This window comes from Podarcis liolepis (assembly GCF_965112155.1).
Source record: "Podarcis liolepis genome assembly, chromosome: 18".
NCBI lineage: Eukaryota > Metazoa > Chordata > Lepidosauria > Squamata > Lacertidae > Podarcis > Podarcis liolepis.
This window is the reverse complement of record NC_139572.1, coordinates 4,568,320-4,594,268: the sequence shown is the minus strand read 5'-3', so window position 1 is coordinate 4,594,268 and position 25,949 is coordinate 4,568,320. Positions and strand designations below refer to the sequence as shown.

Genomic DNA, 25,949 nt, shown 5'->3' with positions numbered 1-25,949 from the left:
CGGAGCCAGCCTGGTAGCGCAGTTGGCTCTGGCTAGCTTCAGGAGTTGCCCGCTAACTCTGGAAAGTTAGCCTTGACGTTTTCATCCCCCCAAAAAGGTTTTGATTTGAGTTTCCATTGAAATGAGGCTGTATTTTAATGTTTTAACGTCGTATTTTAATCTGGTTTTTAAGTTGTATTTCAATCAATTTCTTTTTTATATCGGGTGTTAGCCGCCCTGAGCCCGGTCTTGGCTGGGTATAAATAAAATTTACTATTGTTATTATTATTATTATTATTACTGTGGTGCCCGCCACTTTGCCTCGCTGGAAGTCCCCATATGATGTGTTGCGCACAAGACATATCATATAGAGACTCGGAGTAGGGGTTGAAGACACAGCGCTTGGCGCCACAGCTGGGCGAAAGCTGCGTGGGGCCGTTGGGCTCGGTGCTCCCTTTCCCTTTACTAGATAAGCAAGAGAACCTTCCTTGTTGAGATAACCAGGATGCTGGCGACGCAAGGCTTAGCTCTCAAAGAGTGCCTGCTTTTTATTATTTTTATAAATGAACTTCTCATCGTGGGGTGAGTTCACGGAGGCCACAGCAGAACCCCCACCCACAGAGGGATATCTCCAAATACCAGCTGCTCAGCAGAGGTGAACTTCCCCTCCTGCTATCGCTTCTGCATCTGGCTGGTTGGGACGTTGGGCAGGGTGGAAAACTGGCCTGCGCCGGCCAGGAGCCGCACGCCGATTCTGAGGTTTCCCAGGCGCCGCCCACAAACCTTCAAGGCTCTAGAAACTAGAAACGGCGACGCTATTATTAAGTGAAAACAAGAGATTCAGATGAACTCTCGGTACTGAACAAGACTGCTCTGCCCCCACTTCCTGTGCTCGTGCACCTGCACAGCACCCTGGCAGGATAGCAACCTTCTGCAACGGCAGGGAAGATATAAAAAGGTAAAGGGACCCCTGACCATTAGGTCCAGTCGTGGCCGACTCTGGGGTTGCGGCGCTCATCTCGCTTTACTGGCCGAGGGAGCCGGCGTCCAGCTTCCGGGTCATGTGGCCAGCAGGACTAAGCCGCTTCTGGCAAACCAGAGCAGCACACGGAAACGCCGTTTACCTTCCCGCCGGAGCGGTACCTATTGATCTACTTGCACTTTGACGTGCTTTCGAACTGCTAGGTTGGCAGGAGCAGGGACCGAGCGACGGGAGCTCACCCTGTAGTGGGGATTCGAACCGCTGACCTTCTGATTGTCAAGTCCTAGGCTTTGGGGTTTAACCTACAGCGCCACCTGAGTCCCAGGGAAGATATAGGGCAGCGCAAAATAAAACCGCAGGGTGGTAGCCATGGTCAGAGGGGAGAGGGCAGCTGCCTCCATATCCCTCAATGGCCGCCACGTGAAAGGTGGGAAAAGGTTTGTTTGCTGCTGTTCCGGAAAGAAGAGCCTGAACCTGTCCATTGGCAGAGGCCACCTCGAAGGCCGGGTTCAGTCCATGCAAAATGCAGGATTGAAGCACATACAACTAATGGCCAAGGGCTTCAACCCTGCTTGGGTTGAAGAACCCTCCTTCTTTGGAGGTCTTTAAGCAGAGGCTTGACAACCATATGTCAGGAGTGCTCTGATGGTGTTTCCTGCTTGGCAGGGGGTTGGACTCGATGGCCCTTGTGGTCTCTTCCAACTCTATGATTCTATGATTCTATGATTCTTCATTCCAAAGGTAAAGATTAAGGGCTTCAAACAGCCTTTCCACTATCTTGTACCCAACACAGAGAACTCCCAACCCAAATCTGTCCCCAAATCCATTGGAGATTTCTAATGTTTCATCCAGCTGTTCTGAATTTCTTCTACAGAATCCCTCTCTCTCCTACTGGCCAGCTTTGGGCGAGTGGGCAGGACTTGACTCCAGAAGCTGGCCTGTGTGGACGCGGCAGCGAGGAGATAAAGATCTGGCCCATCCGGACAAATCCCCCCCCCAAAAAGGCGCCCCAATTGCGCAATTCAACCCACAATGTATTGTTTTGATCAGGGGTTGGTAAACTTTTTCAGCAGGGGGCCATCTCTCAGACCTTGTGGGGGGCTGGACTATATTGGGGGCCCCACAAGTAATCCAGCGATGCATTTTAAATGTTTAATAGGTTATTGTATTTTAATATTTCGTTGGAATCCGCCCAGAGTGGCTGGAGAAACCCAGCCAGATTGGCGGGGTGTAAATAATAATAATAATAATAATAATAATAATAATAAGCACACATTCTACTCATATCAAATCACCAGGCAGGCTCCACAAATAACCCAGAGATGCATTTTAAATAAAAGGACACATTCTGCTCATGTCAAAACACACTGATTCCCGGACAGTCCGCGGGCCGGATTGAGAAGGCGATTGGGACGGATCCGGCCCCTGGGCCTTAGTTTGCCTAGCCATAGTTTTGATGAATCTCAATACGCTCCCGAAAAGCACCCCTGGATTGGATTTTGAGGTTCCCCAGGCACTTTGAGACACTTTTGAGCTTCTCTTCACCTCACTCATCTTAAAAGGACAGCATTTTAAAAAGTAGAGACATCACCTTGCCAACAAAGGTCCGTATAGTAAAAGCTATGGTTTTCCAAGTAGTGATGTATGGAAGTGAGAGCTGGACCATAAAGAAGGCTGATCGCCGGAGAATGGATGCTTTTGAATTCTGGTGCTGGAGGAGACCCTTGAGAGTCCCATGGACTGCAAGAAGATCAAACCTCTCCATTCTGAAGGAAATCAGCCCTGAGTGCTCACTGGAAGGACAGATCCTGAAGCTAAGGCTCCAAGACTTTGGCCACCTCAGGAGAAGAGAAGACTCCCTGGAAAAGACCCTGATGTTGGGAAAGATGGAGGGTGCAAGGAGAAGGGGACGACAGAGGACGAGATGGTTGGACAGTGTTCTTGAAGCTGCCAGCATGAGTTTGACCAAACTGCGGGAGGCAGTGGAAGACAGGAGTGCCTGGCGTGCTCTGGTCCAGGGGGTCACGAAGAGTCGGACACGACTAAACGACTAAACAACAACCACAACAACACACTCAAAGCTGTGCCACGCTTTTTTGCAACTGATGGAGAAAACGCAGAGATAGGGCAGCAGCAAAAATCACTTTGGGGTATGTGTTTGTGCCTCTCGGGGTGGGGGCTGCCGGGCATTTTAATGCCCCCCGCCAATCTTATAGACTTATTATTTCCTCTCCTCCCTCAGGAAAGGAATCTACTATCTCTCTCTCTCTCTCTTTTTGCCAACTTCCCCTTTTGCAGAGGGAAAAAGTCCCTGGCTTCCAACCAGGAGAGATTTTTTAAAATTAAAAAAATCCCCCCCGTTCTATCCTTATTCTGACTTTTGGTTTCCAATAGGCAGAAGCTTCCGGGGTCCCTGTATTCAGACTTATCTTTTTCTTTAAAAAAGACGCCTTTTTTTTTCAGCAAAGGTTTCGAAACAGAAAGTTGGCAGGAAGGAGGAAGGCAGATGAGAACCGAGAAGATAAGCTACGGGGGATCTGAAACACACATTGGGAACTTTCCTTATGACAGGGTTGGTTGTGGCAAGTGGAGACATGGTGCCTCCAGGCATTCGGGCAGTTTGCAAAACTTTTTGCAGATAACGAAGTTTGGTTTCTCCCTCCGAAACATCCCACACAGAACCTATTCCCGCAAATGAAGCGGTTTTCTCTTCTGAACCAATAACCAACACTTTACTGCTGACTTCTTCTTTTTTAATCCTTGATTTATTTTTTATGAGAGCGCAACTTACAGATACGCAAACAGGCACATAAATAAGGGACACGCATAAGAACACAGAAAGCAGCCTTGTAGAGAGAGAGACCGAGGGGTAGGCAAGCTAAGCCCGCTCCTGGCGAAGCCAGAGCAGCGCACGGAAACGCCGTTTACCTTCCCGCTGGAGCGGTACCTATTTATCTACTTGCACTGGTGTGCTTTCGAATTGCTAGGTGGGCAGGAGCAGGGACCGAGCAACGGGAGCTCACCCCGTCATTGCGGGGACTCGAACCGCTGACCTTCTGACCTGCAAGCCCAAGAGGCTCAGTGGTTTAGGCCACAGCGCCACCCATGCCTTTTAAAAAATCTGTTTTGTTTTTCTTTCTTTTCTCTCGCCTTGCTTTCTATTGTCTTATGTACGTTCCTCTTTATCTCTTTCTTGTTTGGATTAGATTGGTTTTTATTGTATCGTTGTGCTGAAAACTTTCAATAAAAATATTTTTGAAAGAAATAACAATAATAATAAACTTCACTGCAAAAAGAAAAGGTACCTAGAAATTCTGCTGCGGCGACTGCAACCTAGGTTTCAGGTGCCGTTTGTTGATTAGCTGATATATCTGAGTTCATAATAATAATAAAGGTAACCCTGCCCGTACGGGCCAGTCGTGTCCGACTCTAGGGTTGTGCGCCCATCTCCCTTAAGAGGCCGGGGGCCAGCGCTGTCCGAAGACACTTCCGGGTCCCGTGGCCAGCGTGACGAAGCTGCTCTGGCGAGCCGGCTCCAGCGCAGCACACGGAAACGCCGTTTACCTTCCCACTATAAAGCGATCCCTATTTATCTACTTGCACTTAAGAGTGCTTTCAAACTGCTAGGTGGGCAGGAGCTGGGACCGAAAGATGGGAGCTCACCCCGCCGCGGGGATTCGAACCGCCGACCATGCGATTAGCAAGCCCTAGGCGCTGAGGTTTTACCCACAGCGCCACATTATTATGATATTATTATTATTATTATTATTATTATTATTATTATTATTATTATTAATTTATACCCCGCCCATCTGGCTGGGTTTCCCCAGCCACTCTGGGCGGCTTCCAACAAAACACTAAAATACAATAACCTATTAAACATTCAAAGCTTCCCTAATCAGGGCTGCCTTCAGATGTCTTCTAAAAGTCTGGTAGTTGTTGTTCTCTTTGACATCTGGTGGGAGGGCGTTCCACAGGGCGGGTGCCACCACCGAGAAGGCCCTCTGCCTGGTTCCCTGTAACTTGGCTTCTCGCAGGGAGGGAACCGCCAGAAGGCCCTCGGAGCTGGACCTCAGTGTCCGGGCAAAACGATGGAGGTCATCCCTACAATGACCTTGCGAGGTAGATGAACCGACCGGCTGTCTCTCTCTCTCTCTGTCTCTCTTTTTCTGCCATACCTGAAGAATGCCACTGTAGACTGAATCTGAGACCTTCTGCATGCAAAGAAGCTGCTCTACTGCATAGCCACCCAAGACAGGCTCGGAAACCGTTTTGTCTTGTGGACCAGCCACTTCCGCAGACTTATTTCCGATTGCCAGGTCTGCAAGACGCCATGCCGGCTGGGGCACCCGACTGCCGCAGCCCCATCCAATGTCCCGACGGCTCTGCCAGCTCTAAAGGGACTTGGGGGTTCTCTCTGCTTGGATCCCCCCCCCCGCCACATGTGACACTCTGGTAGACCTGGGAACAGACTGGAGTCTGGTCCCCCATGACATCAGCGTACGGTTTTACCACTCCACCTAAGGCGGAACGACGAGGCGGTGCTTTTAAAAGGCTTTCCCTGCAGGGAGGTCGGTTTCCTATGGTTTCCACAACTCCCTCCTGCTCCCCCAAGAGAGATGCACTGCGGCAGGCGCAGAAAAGCTGGAGAGGCGAGCGGAGGGGGGGGAGAGAACCCTTCTCTGCCCCTCCTTGCAAAACGATTGCGCGCTCCCCGAAGGTTCTACGCCCCTGCGCTGAATTTACACCCACGAGGACTAGCGGCTTCTTCAAAAGCTAAGGAGCCTGCGGAAATAACCTCTTTCCGTGCCTCCCCCTGCCCCCACCACAGCAAAACCAGCTGATGAGCTCCGGCAACCCGGCGCCCGGTTGGGAGTTGTAGTGCGAAACTTATGGAGGGCGGCAGGTTGCCGGAAACGGCTATATGTTAGGATACGGGCAGCATCCTATGCATTGGGCCCGGGATCTTAAGAACGTGGAAACAGACCCCTCCACCCCACCCTTACAGGACCTGGCCAGTGTTAGAAACTCAGATATATAAACTTGGCGCCAAATGGCTCATTGGATCAGGGTTACAGTCACCAAAACAGAACGCCCAGCTGCCATTTTTGGGCACGTCTCGTTTCCCAAATGATGGACTGGCTGTGGCTGATTCTCAGTTAAACGTCTGGCTAGTTCAGAGGACAGAAGTGAGAGCTGGACCATCAAGAAGGCTGACCGCCAAAGAATGGATGCTTTTGAATTCTGGTGCTGGAGGAGACTCTTGAGAGTCCCATGGACTGCAAGAAGATCAAACCTCTCCATTCTGAAGGAAATCAGCCCTGAGTGCTCACTGCAAGGACAGATCCTGAAGCTGAGGCTCCAAGACTTTGGCCACCTCAGGAGAAGAGAAGACTCCCTGGAAAAGACCCTGATGTTGGGAAAGATGGAGGGCACAAGGAGAAGGGGACGACAGAGGACGAGATGGTGGGACAGTGTTCTCGAAGGTACCAGCATGAGTTTGACTAAACTGCAGGAGGCAGTGGAAGACAGGAGTGCCTGGCGTGCTCTGGTCCAGGGGTTCACGAAGAGTCGGACACGACTAAACAACTAAACAACAAACAGTTCAGAGGACAACCTTGAGCTAGGTCAAGAGCTTTGAGAGTGACCGTCTCATTTTCCTTGTGGACTAGTAACTTGCGCGCTAGGGTTGCGAGGTGGAACAGGCCCTCTTCCCTCTCCCTGTGTGCTTCCGAGGTGCTGCTGATGCCACAAGGCAGAGAAGGAAGGAAGGAAGGAAGGAAGGAAGGAAGGAAGGAAGGAAGGAAGGAAGGAAAAGAGACAGTATCAGGAAGGAAAAAAACGAGTCCTTACGAAGCTGGGAGAAGGCGCAGGTCTCTCCCCGCCTCCCGCCAGCTCTAATGAGAGAAAGAGAGATTCAAAAACTCCAAGCGGCTTTGCGGGGTGTGCCAAAGGAAGAACCCAAAGGAAGGCAAGCTTGGCTGGGGTCAGATGGCAAGCCGAGAGCTCACAGCTAATAGGCGCCGGGGCGGTAATTAGCTGGGGGGTGGTACCTCTCCATGCAGACACTGCTGGAAAAATAAGACCCATGGAAACTGCTCTGATATCCCTTTGCCCTCGCCCAACCTGAAGATCCTGCCAGAAATATATATACATAGTTTTATTAATTTCCAATAGCTAGCAATTGCAATAGAGAGAAAAATACAAAAGCAAAACCCCCAACACACTCCGGCGGATCAATCCAGTTAAGTTTGCCAAATGGACTACGCCGAAAAGTCCAAAACTTACAGGAAGAACTAGAAAGCAGGAAATATCAACTTTTAATAAAGAAAAGGGGAAGTATACTACGTATTCGAGAAAGCCCTGCAAACGACTAAATTCATTAGCAGCAGGACTGATTGGGAACTCGCAGCCAAAATTTACGTCAAGCGATATTAAGGGATTTATTCATCACTGGAATTAGAAAGGAGGTGTAGCGTGAAAATTGGAACGCAAGGGAGCACAGAAAGGGAGAGGGAAGTCAAAGGCGGTATTTGCTTTTTTTGAAAACTGGATGTTTGCAAAAGTGACAATTTTGGCAGCTTGCCAGTAAAATTAGCAGGAAAGTATTTTCACAAAAGGATAGCCCATTTCAACAAAACAGTCTACGCATTGTTCGTATTATGCAATGGATATGATCTCTTTGATAATTTTTCTGATAACAGCGGGAGACCGTACATTCTGTTTCCAACGAGAGATACACAGAGGTCCCTTTCCGATTCAGAGCTGCTACTGAAATAAAATTAGTTAGTTTTTTATAACTAAACTCAGATTGCTCTTCTTAAAAAATAGTTAACAATCCCAAACTTTGCGACGTTGCACATGTTGAACCGTAATAAAGGTTATTCGGTGAGCACCCTCTGCCAGAAGGGCTTTATATGTTCACGTTTTATTGATTGATTGATTGATTGATTGATTGAATTTATATACCGCCCTATACCACCAAGGTTTCAGGGCAGTTCCACCACATGGGAAATGTTGTACCTATAACTATTGCAGCCTCTGCAGAACAATGGTGGGATAGTTTTATCAACACAGCTACACCGTAATGGTGTCAAATGCCATCAGCGTAGTAACTTAAATATATTTCCCCGTATCCAAGTTGATACCAAACCACCTAAGGCTCTGCGTGCAAAAGATGGCAATTCTCGAAACCACCCTGGCACCCATCTGGTTGCCAGAGACAGTTTAAGCAAGGAACAGCCCTGCCCGAACAAAAGCTTTTTAGACAGCTGGTTCTTAGAAGCAAGGGTGAAAGCAGAATTCAAAACTCAACAGGTGCTTTTTGCACTCGGTGTCTCCGAAATCTGGAGGTGCATGCCTGGAGATCTTTGGATCTGTTTTCACACTCTGAAACCCCATCCTGTAAGAATTCCACCCGTTCTATTTTCTCAGCAGCATCAGAAATAATTTCAGGAACCAAAAAGTCGTACTGGAAAATACGCCTTTCAAGCAATCTGGCCCAAGAATGGCAACTAAGCCATTCTGTTTTGGCGACTCTTAACCCTGGTGAGACATGGGTGGCGCTGTGGGGTAAACCACAGAGCCTAGGACTTGCCGATCAGAAGCTCGGCGGTTCGAAGCCCCGCGACGGGGTGAGCTCCCGTTGCTCGGTCCCTGCTCCTGCCCACCTAGTAGTTCGAAAGCACGTCAAAGTGCAAGTAGATAAATAGGTACCACTCCGGCGGGAAGGTAAACGGCGTTTCCGTGCGCTGCTCTGGTTCGCCAGAAGCGGCTTGGTCATGCTGGCCACATGACCCGGAAGCTGTACGCCGGCTCCCTCGGCCAATAAAGCGAGATGAGCGCTGCAACCCCAGAGTCGGTCACGACTGGACCTAATGGTCAGGGGTCCCTTTACCTTTTTAACCCTGGTTTAAGAAGCCATTTGGCGACTAGCTTTTATACCTGAGTTTCCAACACTGGGCGAAAGCGAATACTCTATGGCAGCCTTTCTCAACCTTGGGTCCCCAGATAGTTTTGGCTTACAACTCCCATCATCCCTGACCACTGGTCCTGTGAGCTAGGGATCATGGGAGTTGTAGGCCAAAAACATCTGGGGACCCAAGGTAGAGAACCACTACTCTATGGTATAGAAAACAAAGTTGGCCACCAATGGCAAAAGAAAGGTTAAAAATTATTAGTATATAAAGGCCTTAAATGCTTGGGATCAGTTCGCTTGCAAATATCGCCTTACCATAAACACCCTCTCAACTGCTCTGAGGTTCCACATAATGTTCACTCCACAATGGTAATAAATACAGTGTGCATTTTAGCTCTTTTCAAGCTGCCAAAAAGCATTTTTGTTTAAGCAAGCCTGCCCAGACATGCAGAATTCAGGTGTTGGGTTTAATCTGCTTTCACGTTTATGGCTTATTTTATCTTCCGAGAGTCTTTAAAGAGTTGTTGCTGCTGATCACTTCATTGTTTTGTTCTCTCTGTGAACTGCCCTGAGCTTTTCTTCTCCCGTTCTCCCTTTACAACCAAGTGGTGCATACATTTTTATAAAATGCGGGCATACGTACAGAGTAAACCGTGCGTCTGAATACAGAACGCATGCTGTCTGGCTACAGGACTGGGCCGCGGGGAGCGTTTTATACTGACTCTCTCTGCATGGCACCTTAAACCTAGGCTGCGGTCACCACAATGGAATGTCTGTTCGCCAGGGGGTTGGAATAGATGACCCATGGGGTCCCTTTAAAACGCTACGATCCTGCGATCTCATCGCTTGACTGCAGCTCGCTCTTGCAGCAATTCACTCTTCCCAGTATACAAGAAGGGAAAAACACACAGTGGAAATCCCCGCGATGATGGGGTGAGCTCCCGTTGCTCAGTCCCTGCTCCTGCCAACCTAGCAGTTTGAAAGCACGTCAAAAGTGCAAGTAGATAAATAGGTACCGCTCCGGCGGGAAGGTAAACGGCGTTTCCGTGCGCTGCTCTGGTTCGCCAGAAGCGGCTTAGTCATGCTGGACACATGACCTGGAAGCTGTACGCCGGCTCCCTCGGCCAATAAAGCGAGATGAGCGCCGCAACCCCAGAGTCGGCCACGACTGGACCTAATGGTCAGGAGTCCCCTTATATACCTGAGTTTCTAACACTGTACCCAAGGAAGTTTGCCCGTTTACGGCATTTATAGTCTTGTTGGTTACTGCGTTTATATGCCACCTTCCCTGGCCATGGGCAGCTCCAGGGGACGTACAAAGTTCCCGCCCTGCCCATTTTATCCTTGCAACAGCCCTGCGAGGGAGACTAGGCCGAGCGTTTTGCAAGTGTCCCAAGTTCACCTGGTGAGCTTCACGGCCAGCGAGTGGCAATTCGAACCCTGGCCTCTGCCAGGTCCCAGTCCGAGACTCTAAACCACTGCGTCCCATGATGTCCTGAGCAAAATATGAGAACAACTGGATCCCAGCCAACTCCAGCTCTTGGGTTCTGTTCCTTTGCACACCTCGTAATGGCGCTGGGTTCGTGATACGCGGTGGTTTTAAAACCCCAAGGCAGGAAGGGAACCCCCCCTCCACCGCCAAAAACCCGACGGCCTGCAATACGCACTGCCGGCCTTCCCGCTTACTAAAGTCTCCGGGAAAGCTTAGAAACCAGAAACCCACTTCCTTGCTCAACTTTCTCTCCCCCCCCCCCACCTCTCCCTGTTTGTTATTACAAGGCTCAGCTGTGAAAGCCAGGTTGTTATTGCAGGATTTGCACAGACAGAGTTGCAGCCCAGAGCTTGGGGCTGATTCCGAGAAAGAGACTGCGAAAGAACGGAGGCGGGACACACACACACACACACACACACACACACGACACAAACCTACACACGGCAAGAGCCCTCAAACTCAACAACTGCCCAATCAGGGTGGATATAAATCAATGATTAAAAAAATAAATAAATCAGATTTTTTAAATTTTTAATCGGATTTTTTTTTTTAATCGGATTTTTAAAATACAGTGGTACCTCGGGTTGCATCCGCTTCAGGTTACAGACTCCACTAACCCAGAAACAGTGCTTCAGGTTAAGAACTTTGCTTCAGGATAAGAACAGCAATTGTGCTCTGGTGGCACGGCAGCAGCAGGAGGCCCCATTCGCTAAAGTGGTGCTTCTGGTTAAGAACAGTTTCAGGTTAAGTACAGGCCTCTGGAACGAATTAAGTACTTAACCCGAGGTACCACTGTAAAATGCTTTTGGAGGGAAAATCTTTCTAAAGATAGTTTTCTATTTAAGTTACGTTATAGTCCAGGCTTCCTCAACCTCGGCCCTCCAGATGTTTTGAGACTACAATTCCCATCATCCCCGAACACTGGTCCTGCTAGCTAGGGATTGTGGGAGTTGTAGGCCAAAAACATCTGGAGGGCCAAGGTTGAGGAAGCCTCTTATAGCCCAAAGCATGGGTAGGAAAACTAAGGCCCGGGGGCCGGATCCGGCCCAATCGCCTTCTAAATCCGGCCTGCAGACGGTCCGGGAATCAGCGTGTTTTTACATGAGTAGAATGTGTCCTTTTATTTAAAATGCATCTCTGGGTTATTTGTGGGGCATAGGAATTCGTTCACCCCCCCAAAAAAAAATATAGTCTGGCCCCCCACAAGGTCTGAGGGACAGTGGACTGGCCCCCTGTAGGAAAAGTTTGCTGACCCCTGGTCCAAAGGCTATAATCAGGAAATAAGGCTTTGTTTTAAGTTTTTCATGTGTGCTAAAACTCAGTCTAAGTTTGCTTTTTTAAAAAATCGTTTAACCACATCAGTTAGCAAACATGGTATACATATATGCTATAATGTTACTGTTTTAGTTAAATAAGTTGCTCAAATTGTTACTAAGGTAATGGTTATTTTTCTCCTGCCTATAAAGCACAGCAGAAAAGTTGTCCAAATATAAACAGTTGACTTGTTAAACCTCACAATAATTCCGTAATTTTCTGTCTATGTATTTCTAAAGGTATAAACAAATCAGTAATTTTTGATATAACTGTAAAAAATGCTCTGAAAATTTGCTATTCCGAAAATGAAACCTCCATCTGGTTGTAAATATTAAGATTATACCAGCAAGAATGAGTCTTTCTTGGAAAAAAAGAGATTTAAATCGAGTCTTACTGACTAGTGATTTAAATTGATTTTATTTAAATCAAATCCACCCTGTGACTAATGCAAAAAAAAGAAAGGAAAGGAAAAAGGTGGGAGATCTGGACAGGCTATATATATCCCTTATAAAAAGCATGGAGGGCTTAATTACAGGTGAAACTCGAAAAATTAGAATATCGCGAGAAAGTTCCTTGATTTCAGTAATTCAACTTAAAAGGTGAAACTAATATATGAGATCGACTCGTGACATGCAAAGCGAGATATGTCAAGCCTTGATTTGTCATAATTGTGATAATCATGGCGCACAGCTGGTGAAAACCCCAAATTAACCATCTCAGAAAATTAGAATGTTCAAGGAAATCAGCAAAAGAAGGATTGCAAAGCGAGCAAGATTGGACCTCTGAGAAGCAGAAGCACATCTCGCTTTGCATGTCACGAGTCGATCTCATATATTAGTTTCACCATGCAAGTTGAATTCCTGAAATGAACTTTTCCACGATATTCTAATTTTTCGAGTTTCACCTGTATGACCAAGCAACACATTTTTTGTGTGTTGCATGCGATTCCATAGGAACGAGCTTTTTTGGTTTTCCTATGAGGCAGGTGCCTAGTCCAACAATCAAAGGTTCTCGAGAGATGCTCTCCAGGACAGGTTGAAACTTTACCTGGGCATTTTAAGCCGCTCCATTGGTCCTGCTGAGGTGTGATGCGTGCATGCAAGGCAGTGAGGGGCAATGGTTAGAGTGCTGGACCCCAGGAGAGGCCAGGGTGTGACCTAAGTGGGGATTCAGCCCCGGACTGCATTCACACAGTACACAAAGCGCGCCTGGCGCCTGGCTAATTTCAAACACGGGCAAAGTCACCCATGTCAGGGGCCATTGCCGCAACATCAACGCCCCTAGTGCAACAGGGTGTCAGAAGTGGATTAAGAATTTTGCTAAAAGGTAAAGGTAAAGGGACCCCTGACCATTAGGTCCAGTCGTGACCAACTCGGGGGTTGCTGCGCTCATCTCACTTTATTGGCCGAGGGAGCCGGCGTACAGCTTCCGAGTCATGGGGCCAACATGACTAAGCCGCTTCTGGCGAACCAGAGCAGCGCACGGAAACGCCGTTTACCTTCCCGCCAGAGTGGTACCTATTTATCTACTTGCACTTGGACGTGCTTTCGAACTGCTAGGTTGGCAGGAGCAGGGACTGAGCAACGGGAGCTCACCCCGTCATTGCGGGGATTCGAACCGCCAACCTTCTGATCGGCAAGTCCTAGGCTCTGTGGTTTAACCCACAGCGCCTCCTGCTTCCCTTCAAGAGTTTTGCTATGGGGCTGCAAAACACAACCGGCGGGACAAACGCAGCTGACCGAACCACTTTCCAGGAAGCCCTTAAAAGCCAAGCCTTCTCACTGCTCCCCAAAATAAAATTTAAGTAGCTTACAACCCAACCTACCCAAAATATCCGCATCTTTCGCTTACCTCTCTTCCAACCGCCACCTGCCATGTGTGCTCGGGGAGAGGAAGGGAGAGATAACACAACAGCCTTCTGATTTGCTGCTGAATCCCATAGCAACTGTATTCCTTTCAGAGGTAAATTTCACAGGCAATAATTCCAAAAATCTTCGGGGAGAAATGCTCAGATTCCGACTGGGTTGGAGGGGCTCTTTTGCGGCTAGGGAAGGAGGCTCAGCGTTCCTGGAACCATAGCTGTCAAGTGTCCCATATTTGAAGGGACAGTCCCTTATTCCAGCGCCATTTCCCGCTGCTGTCCCTTATTGATGGATGTCCCTTAAATGATGTCCCTTAAATTTCAAAGGAAGCAGCTCCTCTCCCTCCCTCCCTGCCGGCCAGGGAGGAGGGAGGCTCCAACTGTGTTGCTTGGCTGTGTTGCTCACCCAATAAGGACTCTAAGAATGACGGGGGTGGTGGAGCTTGCATGCCTTGTGTGTGGCTAGTTAATGCAAGCTGAGGGGGTTTTTGAATGCTGGGCGTCATTTTGTTGCACGTGCTGCTGCAAACTTTGCAGTGCAAAGCCAGGCCGGGGAGCCATCTTAAGTTGAGGCTGCATAGGCCTTGTGGTGCATGTGATTCAGATTCTATTCAGTTGAACCTCTGGTTACAAAGTTGGTTGGACAGTGTTCTCGAAGCGACCAGCATGAGTCTGACCAGACTGCAGGAGGACAGGAAGACTGGAGTGCCTGGAACAGGTGAGGCTGCAGGTCCCTTATTTTGGCTGCTGGTCCCTTATTTTCAAGGCTGCCGGTCCCTTATTTTCAAATCTGTAAGTTGACAGCTATGCCTAGAACGCAAGATCCAACCTTCCCTTCTAGTAATACTTGGCGTTCATATTCTGGTCCCCCAACTCCACTCCGACTGCTGAAATACACAAATACAGGCCACTGGTCTGTCCAGGCCTCACATCCTGGTCTCACAGTAGCCAACCAGATCTCCCAATAGGAAACCCGCAATCAGGATTCGAATACAAGGTCAGTCTCCCCTCCCGCGGCTTCCAGCGACTGGTATTCAGAAGCACTGCTGCCAGAGTTTGAAACTCCAAAATATATCATCATCAGTCTTTATTACAGTCCAGAGACCCAACAAATCATTACAAAGCAATACACAATCCATGCAGCCTACCTCCAGGTTAAACAAGCATTTTGTTCAGAATATAGGGATCATTGGTTCTTGCGACCACCGATAAAAACTTGGCCACTGCTAATGTTCTAGCGTTTGTCCGGTCTTCCAATAGGAACCTGACATAGCGAGCCTCTGATTTTCCCGGGAAAGGTACCAGCGAGGGTAATATCACTTCAGCCCTGGCTTGCTCATATTTTGCACAGTGCAACAAAATAAGTTTTATGGAATCGATGTCTTGAGCACACGAGCAAAGTCTGTCCTGGTAGGGAACTCCTCTCAACCTGCCAGCCAACACTGCAGAAGGAAAGGCATTTAGTCTGGCTTTGGTGAAAAGCCTTCGATAGTTTGGTACTGTCAGGTTTGTAATGTAAGATGTTAACTTAAAAACATACCCAAAGATATATAAGCTAGGCGCCCAATGGCTCCCGAGACCCAGGTTTCCGCCACCAAAGCGAAATGTCGTTTTTGGGGCAAGCCTTGTTTTTCAAATGATGGACTGACCATGACTGATTATCAGTTATATATCGGGTTAGTTTTATAGGTCAACACCAGCACTTTGGATCGGGCCCAGAACCGGCAGCCCAGGATCGGTGCAATGTGCTCAAACCGTCTTGCTGCCTGGGGAGTGACACAGCCGCTAAATTCTGCAGCGGCTGAAGTTTCCAAACCGTCTTCAGAAGCAGCCCTACGTAGAACGCATTGCAGCAATCTAACCCTGAGGTTACCAGAGCATAGACGACAGTAGTTAGGCTATCCTGGTCCAGATAGGGGCGTAGCTGGGCCACCAGCCGAAGCTGATGGAAGGCGCTTTGTGCCATTGAGGCCACCTGAGCCTCGAGTGACAGCAAAGGATCCAGGAGGACCCTCAAGCTACGAACCTGTTCCTTCAGAGGAAGTGCAACCCCACCCAAAGCAGGCGATTTACCAGTCATCCGATCTAGGCAATAGTTTTATCTTGATTGAACTTTGGTTTGCTGGCTCATCGAGGCACAACAATGGTCTAGCACATGGGCAGGCAAACTAGGGCCAGGGAGCCGGATCCGGCCCAATTGCCTTCTAAATCCAGCCTGCGGACGGTCCAGGAATCAGCGTGTTTTTACATGAGTAGAATGTGTCCTTTGATTTAAAATGCATCTCTGGGTTATTTGTGGGGCCTGCCTGGTGTTTTGACATGAGCGGAATGTGTGCTTTTAATTTAAAATGCATCTCTGGGTTATTTGTGAGGCACAGGAATTTGTTCATTTTTTATTTATTTTTTCAAAATCTAGTCCGGCCACCCCACAAGGTCTAAGGGACAGTGGACTGGTCCCCTGCTGAAAAACCACAGAGCCTAGGACTTGCCGATCAGAAGGTCAGCGGTTCGAGTCCCCGCGATGACGGGGTGAGCTCCCGTTGCTCGGTCCCTGCTCCTGCCCACCTAGCAGTTCGAAAGCACGTCAAAGTGCAAGTAGATAAATAGGTACCGCTCCGGCGGGAAGGTAAACGGCGTTTCCGTGCACTGCTCTGGTTCTCCAGAAGCGGCTCAGTCATGCTGGCCACATGACCCGGAAGCTGTACGCCGGCTCCCTCGGCCAATAAAGCGAGATGAGCGCAGCAACCCCAGAGTCGGCCACGACTGGACCTAATGGTCAGGGGTCCCTTTACCTTTACCTAGTAACTTAAGAGGAGCAAATTTGCAAAGCAGGACAAGAGATAGGGGTTTTTGCTTGTTTGTTTTTAAAAAACACAGGGCGGACCACCTGTTTCGCACGCAGAGAGCGCCTGGTTCAATCCTGGCAATGTCCATGGAAAAATACGAGACGGCAATTTGCACCTGAGAGAGCCGCCAGAGGCCTGACCTCATATTCCTGCACAGGAAGAACTAAATGACCCTCACGGTCAATTCCAACACAACAATTCCATGACTCCGGCAAGGAAAACGCTCCAGAGAAATTCACGGGATGTCCTTGAGTTCTAGCGTTACGACGGAGGGAGGGAAATAATCTCGACTCATTTTCTTTATGCCATGCCTTATTTTATATGCTCCCATCATCAACAACAACAACCCACAAATGCTGTAGCTTGTAAGTCTGCTCCATCCCCCTAGTGAGTTATTATTATTTAGTGAATCTATATCCTGCCCTATACCTGCAGGTCTCAGGGACATTCACAGGGTCGCCTTTCCCTGAACCCAGCTCAGACCCAGGAGCTTCCACAGAAAGGCTGCTGAGCTGTGCCTTAGGGCCCTCGTATTTATGGGACCGCCTCTCCTGGCCTTAAGGTCCATGAATAACCATAGTTTAGAGGTCACCGGGCCCTAAGGAAGTCAGACTATCCTCCACCAGGGCCAGGGCCTTCTCAGTGATGGCTCCGACCCGGTGGAATGCTCTGTCCCAAGAGACCAGGGCCCTGCAGGATTTAACCTTCTTCCGCAGGGCCTGTAAGACAGAGCTATTCCGCCTGGCCTTTAATCTGAATCCAGCCTGATATTTAATTTCCCTTCCCCTCTCCTTTTATGAAGATCACCCGCTCTGAGACCCCACAGCTAATTCTCCCCCGGCCTCCTCGCTGGCCCAAGTAGGACCAATTCAGCCAGCTAGCCCAGGGGATTATCTAAATGATTTTGATTTTTATTCACGTTTTTATATTGTATTTTATGCCGCTTTTATAATTGTTTTAAATTTGTTGTTAGCCGCCCTGAGCCCGGTTTTTGAACTGGGAAGGGCAGGGGTATAAATTAAAAATTATTTTTATTATTATTATGAGCTGTGCTCTTTCTTTCCCTCTCTCTCTCACACACAAAGTAAGATCAGGTGCCGGGATTTCCTAACCTGATCTCCTCTCCGCCCAGCCGCTAGTCATCCTGGGATGGCTGTCCCCAGGAAAAGAGGCCCAGCTGGGAGTATGTGGGCCAACTCACTTTGGAGTGTCACAACCAACCCAGCTGCTTCGGCTTTGACAGCGGGCCTTGGGTTGCAACAGGCTTTTAGGCGTGAGAGAGTGTGGCCGACTAGCGAGGATGCTGCGCTCAGGACCTGTGGGAGACCAGGGTTCGAGTCGACGCACTCGGACACAGTAGCTCCCTGGCCACTCGCTCTCAGCCTGCCCTGCCTCGCAGGCTCGTGGTTAGCCAGGCGCCAGGCGCGTTTTGCAATGGGCACGGGTCCGATTGAGACCACATGTTCATATAAGAGCTCGGCTGCTGGATCCGACCCAAAGGAGGCCTATCTAAGCCCAGCCTCCTGTCCTCACAGCGCTCCAAAGGCAAACCCTCGAGTAGGAGGTGGCAGCAGCAGCTTTCTCCCGGTGTTAGAAATTAGCCGGGCGCCAAGGGGCGTTTTGCGACTGGCGCAGGTCCAGTTGCGACTACGTGGGGATCTCTGGGTGCTGACATCTCCATCAAGCTGGCCCCTCCAGCTTTCTTAAGCAAGTCAGCAGAAGAGCTTATTTGTTGGGCTGATCTCCCACCGTTTTCTCCGTGGTTCAGCCCCCTCCTCAGTTCATCACTGCAATGATCCTGCAAGGTAGATCAAGAGGTTGTGACTGACTCCAGGTCACCCAATGAGCTTCACGGTGGGAGTGTGGATTCCCAACAGAGCCTCCATGGACAGAGCAGGTCTACCTTGGTGGCGAACAAGAGCAGGAGAAGGCTGCTGCTCTTGAATCCTACCAGTGGGCTTCCCATTGAGGGCATCGCGGTGGGCCACTGCGAAGACAGGAAGGTTCTGGGCTGGACAGGCCTGATTCCTCAAACCCCAGGAGCAAGGGTGTGGATTCGAGACCCTGCAAAATCTGTGTGATAGTGGGCCAGTGCGGCCAGAGGTTTGAGAGGTTATAAAGTCCCTTCCAGCGTTAGAAACTCAGAAAAAATCTAGGTTACGGTCGCTACCACAGAATGTCTGTTTGCCAGGGGGTTGGACTAAAATAATAAATGCCGTTTTTGAGCTATTTTAGCCGATTTTCGCCCAGACACTACTTCCGGCTGCAGTATTTTGGGTATGTCCGGGGAATTTCGGACGTACAAGCAACCCTATTTTGCAACAATTCACTAGCAAGAAGGAGAAACACACACAGCGGAAATGGAAATGGCACTAAAAATGGACTAAGGGAGAGGTTTTTAAACTGTGCTCGCCACGCGGTCGCAAACGGACCCCTCGCCAGTAGCAAAGCGCGCCTGGCTCCTGGCTAATTTCTAACGCCGGACACCGGGGTTGCTGATTCCTAAGCAACGATTTGGCTCCACCCAGGGGGCCTCAAAACAGGCTGAGAACAGCAGAACGACCCCATTTCCTTGGTCTCCAGAGAGCGGGCGTTCTGCACCCACTCGTTCAATACACACCTGCGATTTCATTTTAAGGTTTGTGTGTTGGAGGGGGGGTGGGATCCCACACTTGTCCCCATTACGAAAACGGGCCTGTTCATTTTACATGCATCCCACCGAAAAATAAACTGCACAGGCAAGCAAGTCACGTTCCGGGGTTGCAGAGGAAAGCAGCCTTCTGCAACCTCGCTCTGCTTTCTCTTGCAGCTGATAAACACTCATTAGCAAGCAATTGCTGTAACGAAGAAGAAGCAGCAGCAGCAGCAGCCATGCCATCCAGTGTGTAATTAGCACAAACCCTCCTCCTGCCCTCGGCTGAGGCCCTTGCCGTGTAACCAACACCCTATGTTAAAAATAGAGTCCGGGACGCAGTCCCAATTTGCCCTCACCGGAGGCTGAGGTTGCCAACGATAAACAGGTTTGCTTCTCCTGGTTCCTGCCGGCCCAACTCAGAGGGAGGGAAGGGAAGCAGGCAGGCAGCCTCGGATCGGGCAAGGGGAAATGTGCCCTTTAAAAAGGAAAAAAACAACCCCAGAATATTTGATTTTTCAGGAGTCCCGGCTGAGCGGAAACTTTTTATATCTCGCTGAAAAACTCGAGTCCGTCTTAAGAGGCCAGGGAGTGTTTCAAAACATTCGCACACCCGCCGAGCCGCCACAAGAGCACATCCGGAGGATTGTTTGGCAACCCTCCAGGAAATCCAGGCTTGGCGTGTCCCTCACCAGGTCGCCCAACAAGCCAGACTCGCCCCATCCTTCGCCCCACGACGCAAGCGAGAGACAAGCCCTCCCCTCCTGAGCCTTTGAAGTCAATTCAGAGGTGGCGCCCTAGAATGAGCACAAACACTCAGACTCAAGCAGCTGGGTGCCAAGGGTTTTCGCCAGGGGGAAAGGGACTGGCTGCCCCCGCCGCCCTGAGAAAGCCTGGAAAGCAAGCCCCGAACGGGCCTCAACCTGTCGCACAGCTTGGGGGTAGGGGCTGGGGGTCAGAAAGGCAGGATGCAAGCTTCCGGGCTACACAGGACTCTCAGGCTGGAGGTGGGAAGGAGAGATTAGGTGGGTGGTGAGCTGGTTCTGTAACTGATGCCGAATATCGACTTCCTCTCTCTCCAAAACTCCAGATTTTGGGGGCAGGGGGAGAGAGAGGGGCTGGAAAATAGGCGACAAGAACCTGCTGGCTGTGTTCTGTTATCAAGCCGAAGAGTCCTGTGTGATACGGAGGCCCGCAATACAACATAGCTAAGGACACAAAGCTCTAAGCTTCCCCCTAAGCATGGGGCACCCCACACAGAGCACCCGCCCCATTCCCCGAGCCCCTCATTTCCCAAGCCTAGCCCCACGTGTCAAAGAAAGCGGGGTGCCCCCCCGCTTAGCAGGAAGATTGATGGGTCCAGCAAGCACGCACCCTGATTTTCCTGCCACCGGGAAATGGGTCTCTTCGCGCGGGTTACTCAAATGGATGCCGCAATTGGTGGCGAACGATGGATTAAAAGTAAAGAGCTCTGGGGTTTGGGAAAAACCACTTATTTCTTAAAAGCTGTTGGAGGGGGTCAGTCGTTACAAAACACCTCCAAAATTCTCTCCCCTTTCCAAATTGACCCACTCTTTGATTGACATGGCATTCTTGGGGGGGGCGGGGGTTTGAGCTCTGGGTTTTTTTGGGAGGGGGGCATTAAACCTCCTTTAAACTCCCCTCCCCACATATAAGGGATTCTCCATAAATTTGAGGGGCCTGTCTTTAGTCCGAACCCCACTCAGCTGTGCCTTACTATTATTATTATTATTGGGGGGGTATTGATTTAAAACCTCCACCTTAAGTCTTTCCAGTACAATACTTACTAGTGGGCTTCTCTCATTCAGAAGGCAGACTTTTTTTGGGTTGGGGGGGCGGGAAGAAGAAAGAGGCACAAATAAGACGCTCAAAGCTTGCCAATGCTAGACCTGTTTTCCGGGAGGAAGAGCTATAGAACTCTGTAGGGGTTACTTTGGAGTAGGCAGGCCTAGGATTGTACTATAAACGGGGTGGGGGGCTGTTGCCCTGTTCATCTACCCCCATCCCAATATCTGTCTGGGACAGGCTCACTGGTCTTATTCGGGCGAGAACAGAGAACTCCTTGTAGCCTGAGACATTGCAAAGTCAGGCCCATAACTCACCACCCAAACTGGTATATTTAAAGGGGGGGGGGGAGAGGTATACCCAGTCTATGGGCTCATCCTCCCAATTTTCTGCTGGGACATTGGGGGGCGGGTTTGTAAATCTGCCTTTCCACATCATGCTCTAATAATACACAGCTCCCCTATGAAAATGGGGAGGGGGGTTCCCTTCTTTTTCCAGGTCCCCATTTTTTTTTGGGGGGGGGGAATCTTTAGAGACAGGTGCTTAGTGGAGGGGACAGTTCTGTCTCTGTTTCCTTAGTCCTATAACAGTCACATCTCTCCCCCCCCAAAAAAAAACCCAAGTCACCTCCATTCATAATTATAAAAACATGGATCTGTTTGTATCCAGGCCTCTTTCATTGTGTATGGGGGGGGCGCTTCTCACAATAGTAGCCTATTTTTTTATTTTTTGGAGGGGGAGTTCTGTCTTTCCTCATTTCACCACACCCCAAGGACACACCTCCTCCTCCTCCCCCCTCCCCAAACTCTCCTCCATCAACTTCCTCCTTTTCCAGGTTACTTTTTCCGGAGGTGGGGGGTAGGGAGAAGAAGAAATCACACTACAAAATGGCCCTTTTGCGGAAGGGGAGAAGAAGGGACCCCCACTTCATCCAACAACCTCCCCTTCCCACACAATTATGAAAGGGGGGGGTGTTCCACGCTTATTCAGACTAATTTTGGAAGAGCCGACGGAGGGAGGGGGACAAAATCCACTTCTCAGACTCACCTTTTTGGGGGGGAAGGATCGGTCTCCCCAATCCCGCAGCCACCCCCTCTAACCCATAATATATTTGAAGGGGGGTCCATGTCATTCAGTGTAGGGGATCTTGTGCCAACATGGTTTGAGGGCGGGAGCCACTTCTCATCTTCCCCCCCCCATATTTATGAAATAGAGGGCTCCCACCTCTGATGACCCCATTTAAAAAAGTGGGGTTCACTGTCCCCTCCCTATCTAAACAATGAGGGGGACCACCTTTCTTTCACTCATTATACTTCTCTCCTCTTTTCCACCCCCTTGTTATAAGAAAAGGGGCGTTTATTGATGTGGGGGTCCCTCTCCCCCCCTTTCCCCATACTAATAAGGGTCTCAGTCCTCTCTTGCCTGTTCATAAGGTGGGGGGCTGTCCCCTTTTCCTTCCCCCATTATAAGAGGGGGGTCTCCATAGGTGATAAGAGACAGTCCTCCCTCTGTAAATATATAGGGGTGTCTCTCCCCAGGCCCTTCTCTAATGAGGGGAGGGTTCTCCTTCGCTCCCCCCCATTACAATGCCCCCCACTCTACTGATAAGGGGGGCTCCTTTCCTCTCCCCTACATCAAGGAGGGGGCAGGCATGAAGTGATGAATTGAGCGGGTACCCTCCTCCCTACCTTACTGGGGGTTCCCCACTACAGAAGAAGCGGGGGTCCTCCTTTCCTATTAATGAGGAGAGTGTGTGCAGGGGGGTCCCCTTTTCATGGAGGGGGGAGGCTACTCTCTAGTGGCAAAGTGGGGTTCCCCCTTCCCTTCCCTCTACACATGAGGTGGGGGTCCTTCTCTTCTATCAATAGGTGTGGAGGGGAGTCTCCCTTCCCTCTCCCCCAATTATGAGGAAGGGAACTCTATTAAAAAGGGGAGTCCAGTTTTGTTTTGTTTTTAAGGAGATGCTCCTTTCTAGTGACAAAGTGGGGGTCCCCCTTCCCTTCCCTACCTTAACAGGGGTCCCCCACTATACATGAAGTAGGGGTCCTCCTCTCCTGTTAATGAGGAGTGTGTGTGGAGCGGGGGGTACCGCTTCCCTCTCCCCCAGTTATGATGAGAAAGGGGGTGCTCCCCATATTAATGAACACCTCTCTTTTAAAAAAGGGTGCTCCCCATATTATCGAACACCTCTTTTTTAAACAGGGGGTCTCCCCATATTAATGAACTCCTCTCTTTTAAACAGGGGGTCTCCCCATACTAATGAACACCTCTTTTTTAAACAGGGGGTCTCCCCATACTAATGAACACCTCTTTTATAAACAGGGGGTCTCCCCATACTAATGAACACCTCTCTTTTAAACAGGGGGTGCTCCCCATATTAATGAACACCTCTTTTTAAAAAAGGGGTGCTCCCCACATTAATGAGGAGGGGGTGGCCTTTTCCTCCCCTGTCTATTATAATGACACGAGGAGAGGGAGAGAGAGTGTGGGGGGACTCTATTTAAAAAGGGGGTGCTCCCCACATTAATGAGGGGGGTGGCCTTTTCCTCCCCCGTCCATTATAATGACAGGAGGAGAGGGAGTGTGTGTGGTGGGGGACTCTATTTAAAAAGGGGGGGTCATCTGTTTTTTTAAAAAGGGGGTGCTCCCCATATTAATGAGGAGGGGGTGGCCTTTTCCTCCCCCGTCCATTATAATGACAGAAGGAGAGGGAGTGTGTGTGGTGGGGGACTCTATTTAAAAAGGGGGTCCTCTATTTAAAAAGGGGGTGCTCCCCATATTAATGAGGGGGTGGCCTTTTCCTCCCCCGTCCATCATAATAACACGAGGAGAGGGTATGTGTGTGATGGTGGGGGCCCCCCCCCAAGGCCTATATATATAGGGGGGGTCGTGCCTCCCCTCCCCCCCACAGAAGCCCCGCCCCCTCCCCTCCCCCCCCGCGACCACCCACCTTGCGCCCCTGGTAGGCCTCGAAGGCGCGCAGGGCCGAGTCGGTGAGCTTGACGTGGAAGACGGAGACGCGGGTGCCGCGGCCGAGCCGCCCGCACGACAGCGCGTAGCCCCCCTCCGCCAGCGCCGCCATCTTGGGAACCTCCGCCGAGGGAGGAGGAGGCGGCGGCGGAGGCAGCGGCGGAGGCGCCCGGTCACGCCCCCTCATGCCTAGATTATGCGGCGCCACGCCTTCCACGCCCTCCGCCTGACCCTCGCGCGGAGAACCTCCGGCGCTCGCTCCGCCCCCCGTGGCGTCATCGCGCAGCCGCGAAGCACGCCGGGAAACGTAGTCCCCACATGTTCTCCCCCCTCTCTCTATCCCACGCTGGGTTAAACTAAGGGAGGGGAGGGCATGCTGTCTTCTACAACATAATAATAATAATAAATAATGATGATCACAATAATAATAATAATAATAATAATAATAATAATAATAATAATAATAATAATAATAAATATTAATTATTGAATAATTGTAATTTTTAATAAGGTTATGGTGTATGTTTGTTTCTTTTATGTGTTTGTTTATAATGCTGTGAAAACCAATAAAAAAAAATTGGGGGGAAATGATAAATAATATTTAATACTAAATTATATTTAATATTTGATGAATTGTTGTATTTTAATATCTTGCTGGAAGCCGCCCAGAGTGGCTGGGGAAACCCAGCCAGATGGGCAGAGTATAAACAATAATAAACCAGTAAGGTAGAGGTAAAGGGACCCCTGACCATTAGGTCCAGTCGTGGCCGACTCTGGGGTTGTGGCGCTCATCTCGCTTTATTGGCCGAGGGAGACGGTGTACAGCTTCCGGGTCATGTGGCCAGCAGGACTAAGCCGCTTCTGGCGAACCAGAGCAGCGCACGGAAACGCCGTTTACCTTCCCGCCAGAGTGGTACCTATTTATCTACTTGCACTTTGACGTGCTTTCGAACTGCTAGGTTGGCAGGAACAGGGACCGAGCAACGGGAGCTCACCCCATCGTGGGGATTCGAACCGCCGACCTTCTGATTATCAAGTCCTAGGCTCTGTAGTTTAACCCACAGCGCCACCCGCGTCCCTTAAATAAACCAGTAGAATCCATTAATTCCAAAGGGTTGGATGCAGATTTGATTAACAAGTTAATTTAGCATAAACAGCTATATTCATTATAGGACGTACATTTAGTCGTAGAGCATCATGTTGTGTAATTTATCGTTCTTTTTATATACGGTATATATTAAGCGTGTGGAAATTAACGGACTTGCGTTAGCTGTGCCCAGTGATTTTCAATGGGTCTACTCTGTTTATGTACTTGGATGCAACAACTGACCCCAATTTATATTTCATGTGGTTATAAACTCTTATTTGCATGTTGTGCAACTCTTTTATTTATTATTTTTTTTATATTTCAGACTATATTGATGAATCACACGGTTGTACCTATGCGTTTAGTGGCATTTATACGCCTTAACAAAGTTTTATACAGTATAGAAATCTACTTTCTCAGGAAGAGATGGAGAAAGACTACATGTACGGCGACTCGAGAGGGCCAAAAAGCCTCTTTTCTGTTCGCTTTGGCGCGCAGTGCGCAAGCGCCTTGCCGCAAAGCACGCTGGGAAGTGTTGTTTTCCCTCTGGATAACAGCGTCGCTATTACATTTTTTCCAAATAATTACATAATTCTTGCTATCCATAGCAGCCTGCTATGTGTCTCTCTCGAAATAAGGAATAATAATAATAATATATATAAATAAATAAATAAGGCGCGCAAAGAATGCTGGGTAATTCTCTCTCCCCGCCTCTTTGTTGCTAGGCGCGTCACAGGCCAAACTCATAATACTGTAACTGAGGGGGCGGAGCAATTCAAATGACGCCTACGTGTTGCGTCACGAGGGGCGGGGCCAATGTGTTTTTCCTTCTTCCCGACGTCAGCGAGACGCCGCCCTCTATTGGTCGAAGCCGAGAAGCGCGCCTCTGCCTCACAAAAAAACTACGCTACCCGGGATGCAAAGCGGCGGAAGCGCACCGCCTCTTCCGGTCGAATCTTTCGATTTTGATTGGTGCGACGTCACGGGCCAAAGGAGCGCTTCCGTTTCTGGAGAGAGAGGACGGGGCGAGGGGCGAGGAGAACATGGTCAGCTTGGCAGGAG

At 49.6% G+C, this 25,949-nt stretch overlaps 1 protein-coding gene across 2 annotated transcripts in view; it reads right to left on the bottom strand.

Annotated features, from left to right (window-relative positions):
* ELL (elongation factor for RNA polymerase II) overlaps positions 1-24,091 on the bottom strand; it is a 49,032-nt gene extending 24,941 nt beyond the window's left edge. Inside the window, exon 1 of one of the 2 annotated variants that reach the window (XM_083483844.1) lies at positions 23,781-24,091. In XM_083483844.1, coding sequence (XP_083339970.1) covers positions 23,781-23,987 — 207 coding nt within the window. In that variant the 5' untranslated portion in view covers positions 23,988-24,091. The remainder of the gene's footprint in view (positions 1-23,780) is intronic. The other variant, XM_083483843.1, reaches the window with a different exon arrangement.
* Between the last annotated feature and the right edge of the window lie 1,858 nt (positions 24,092-25,949).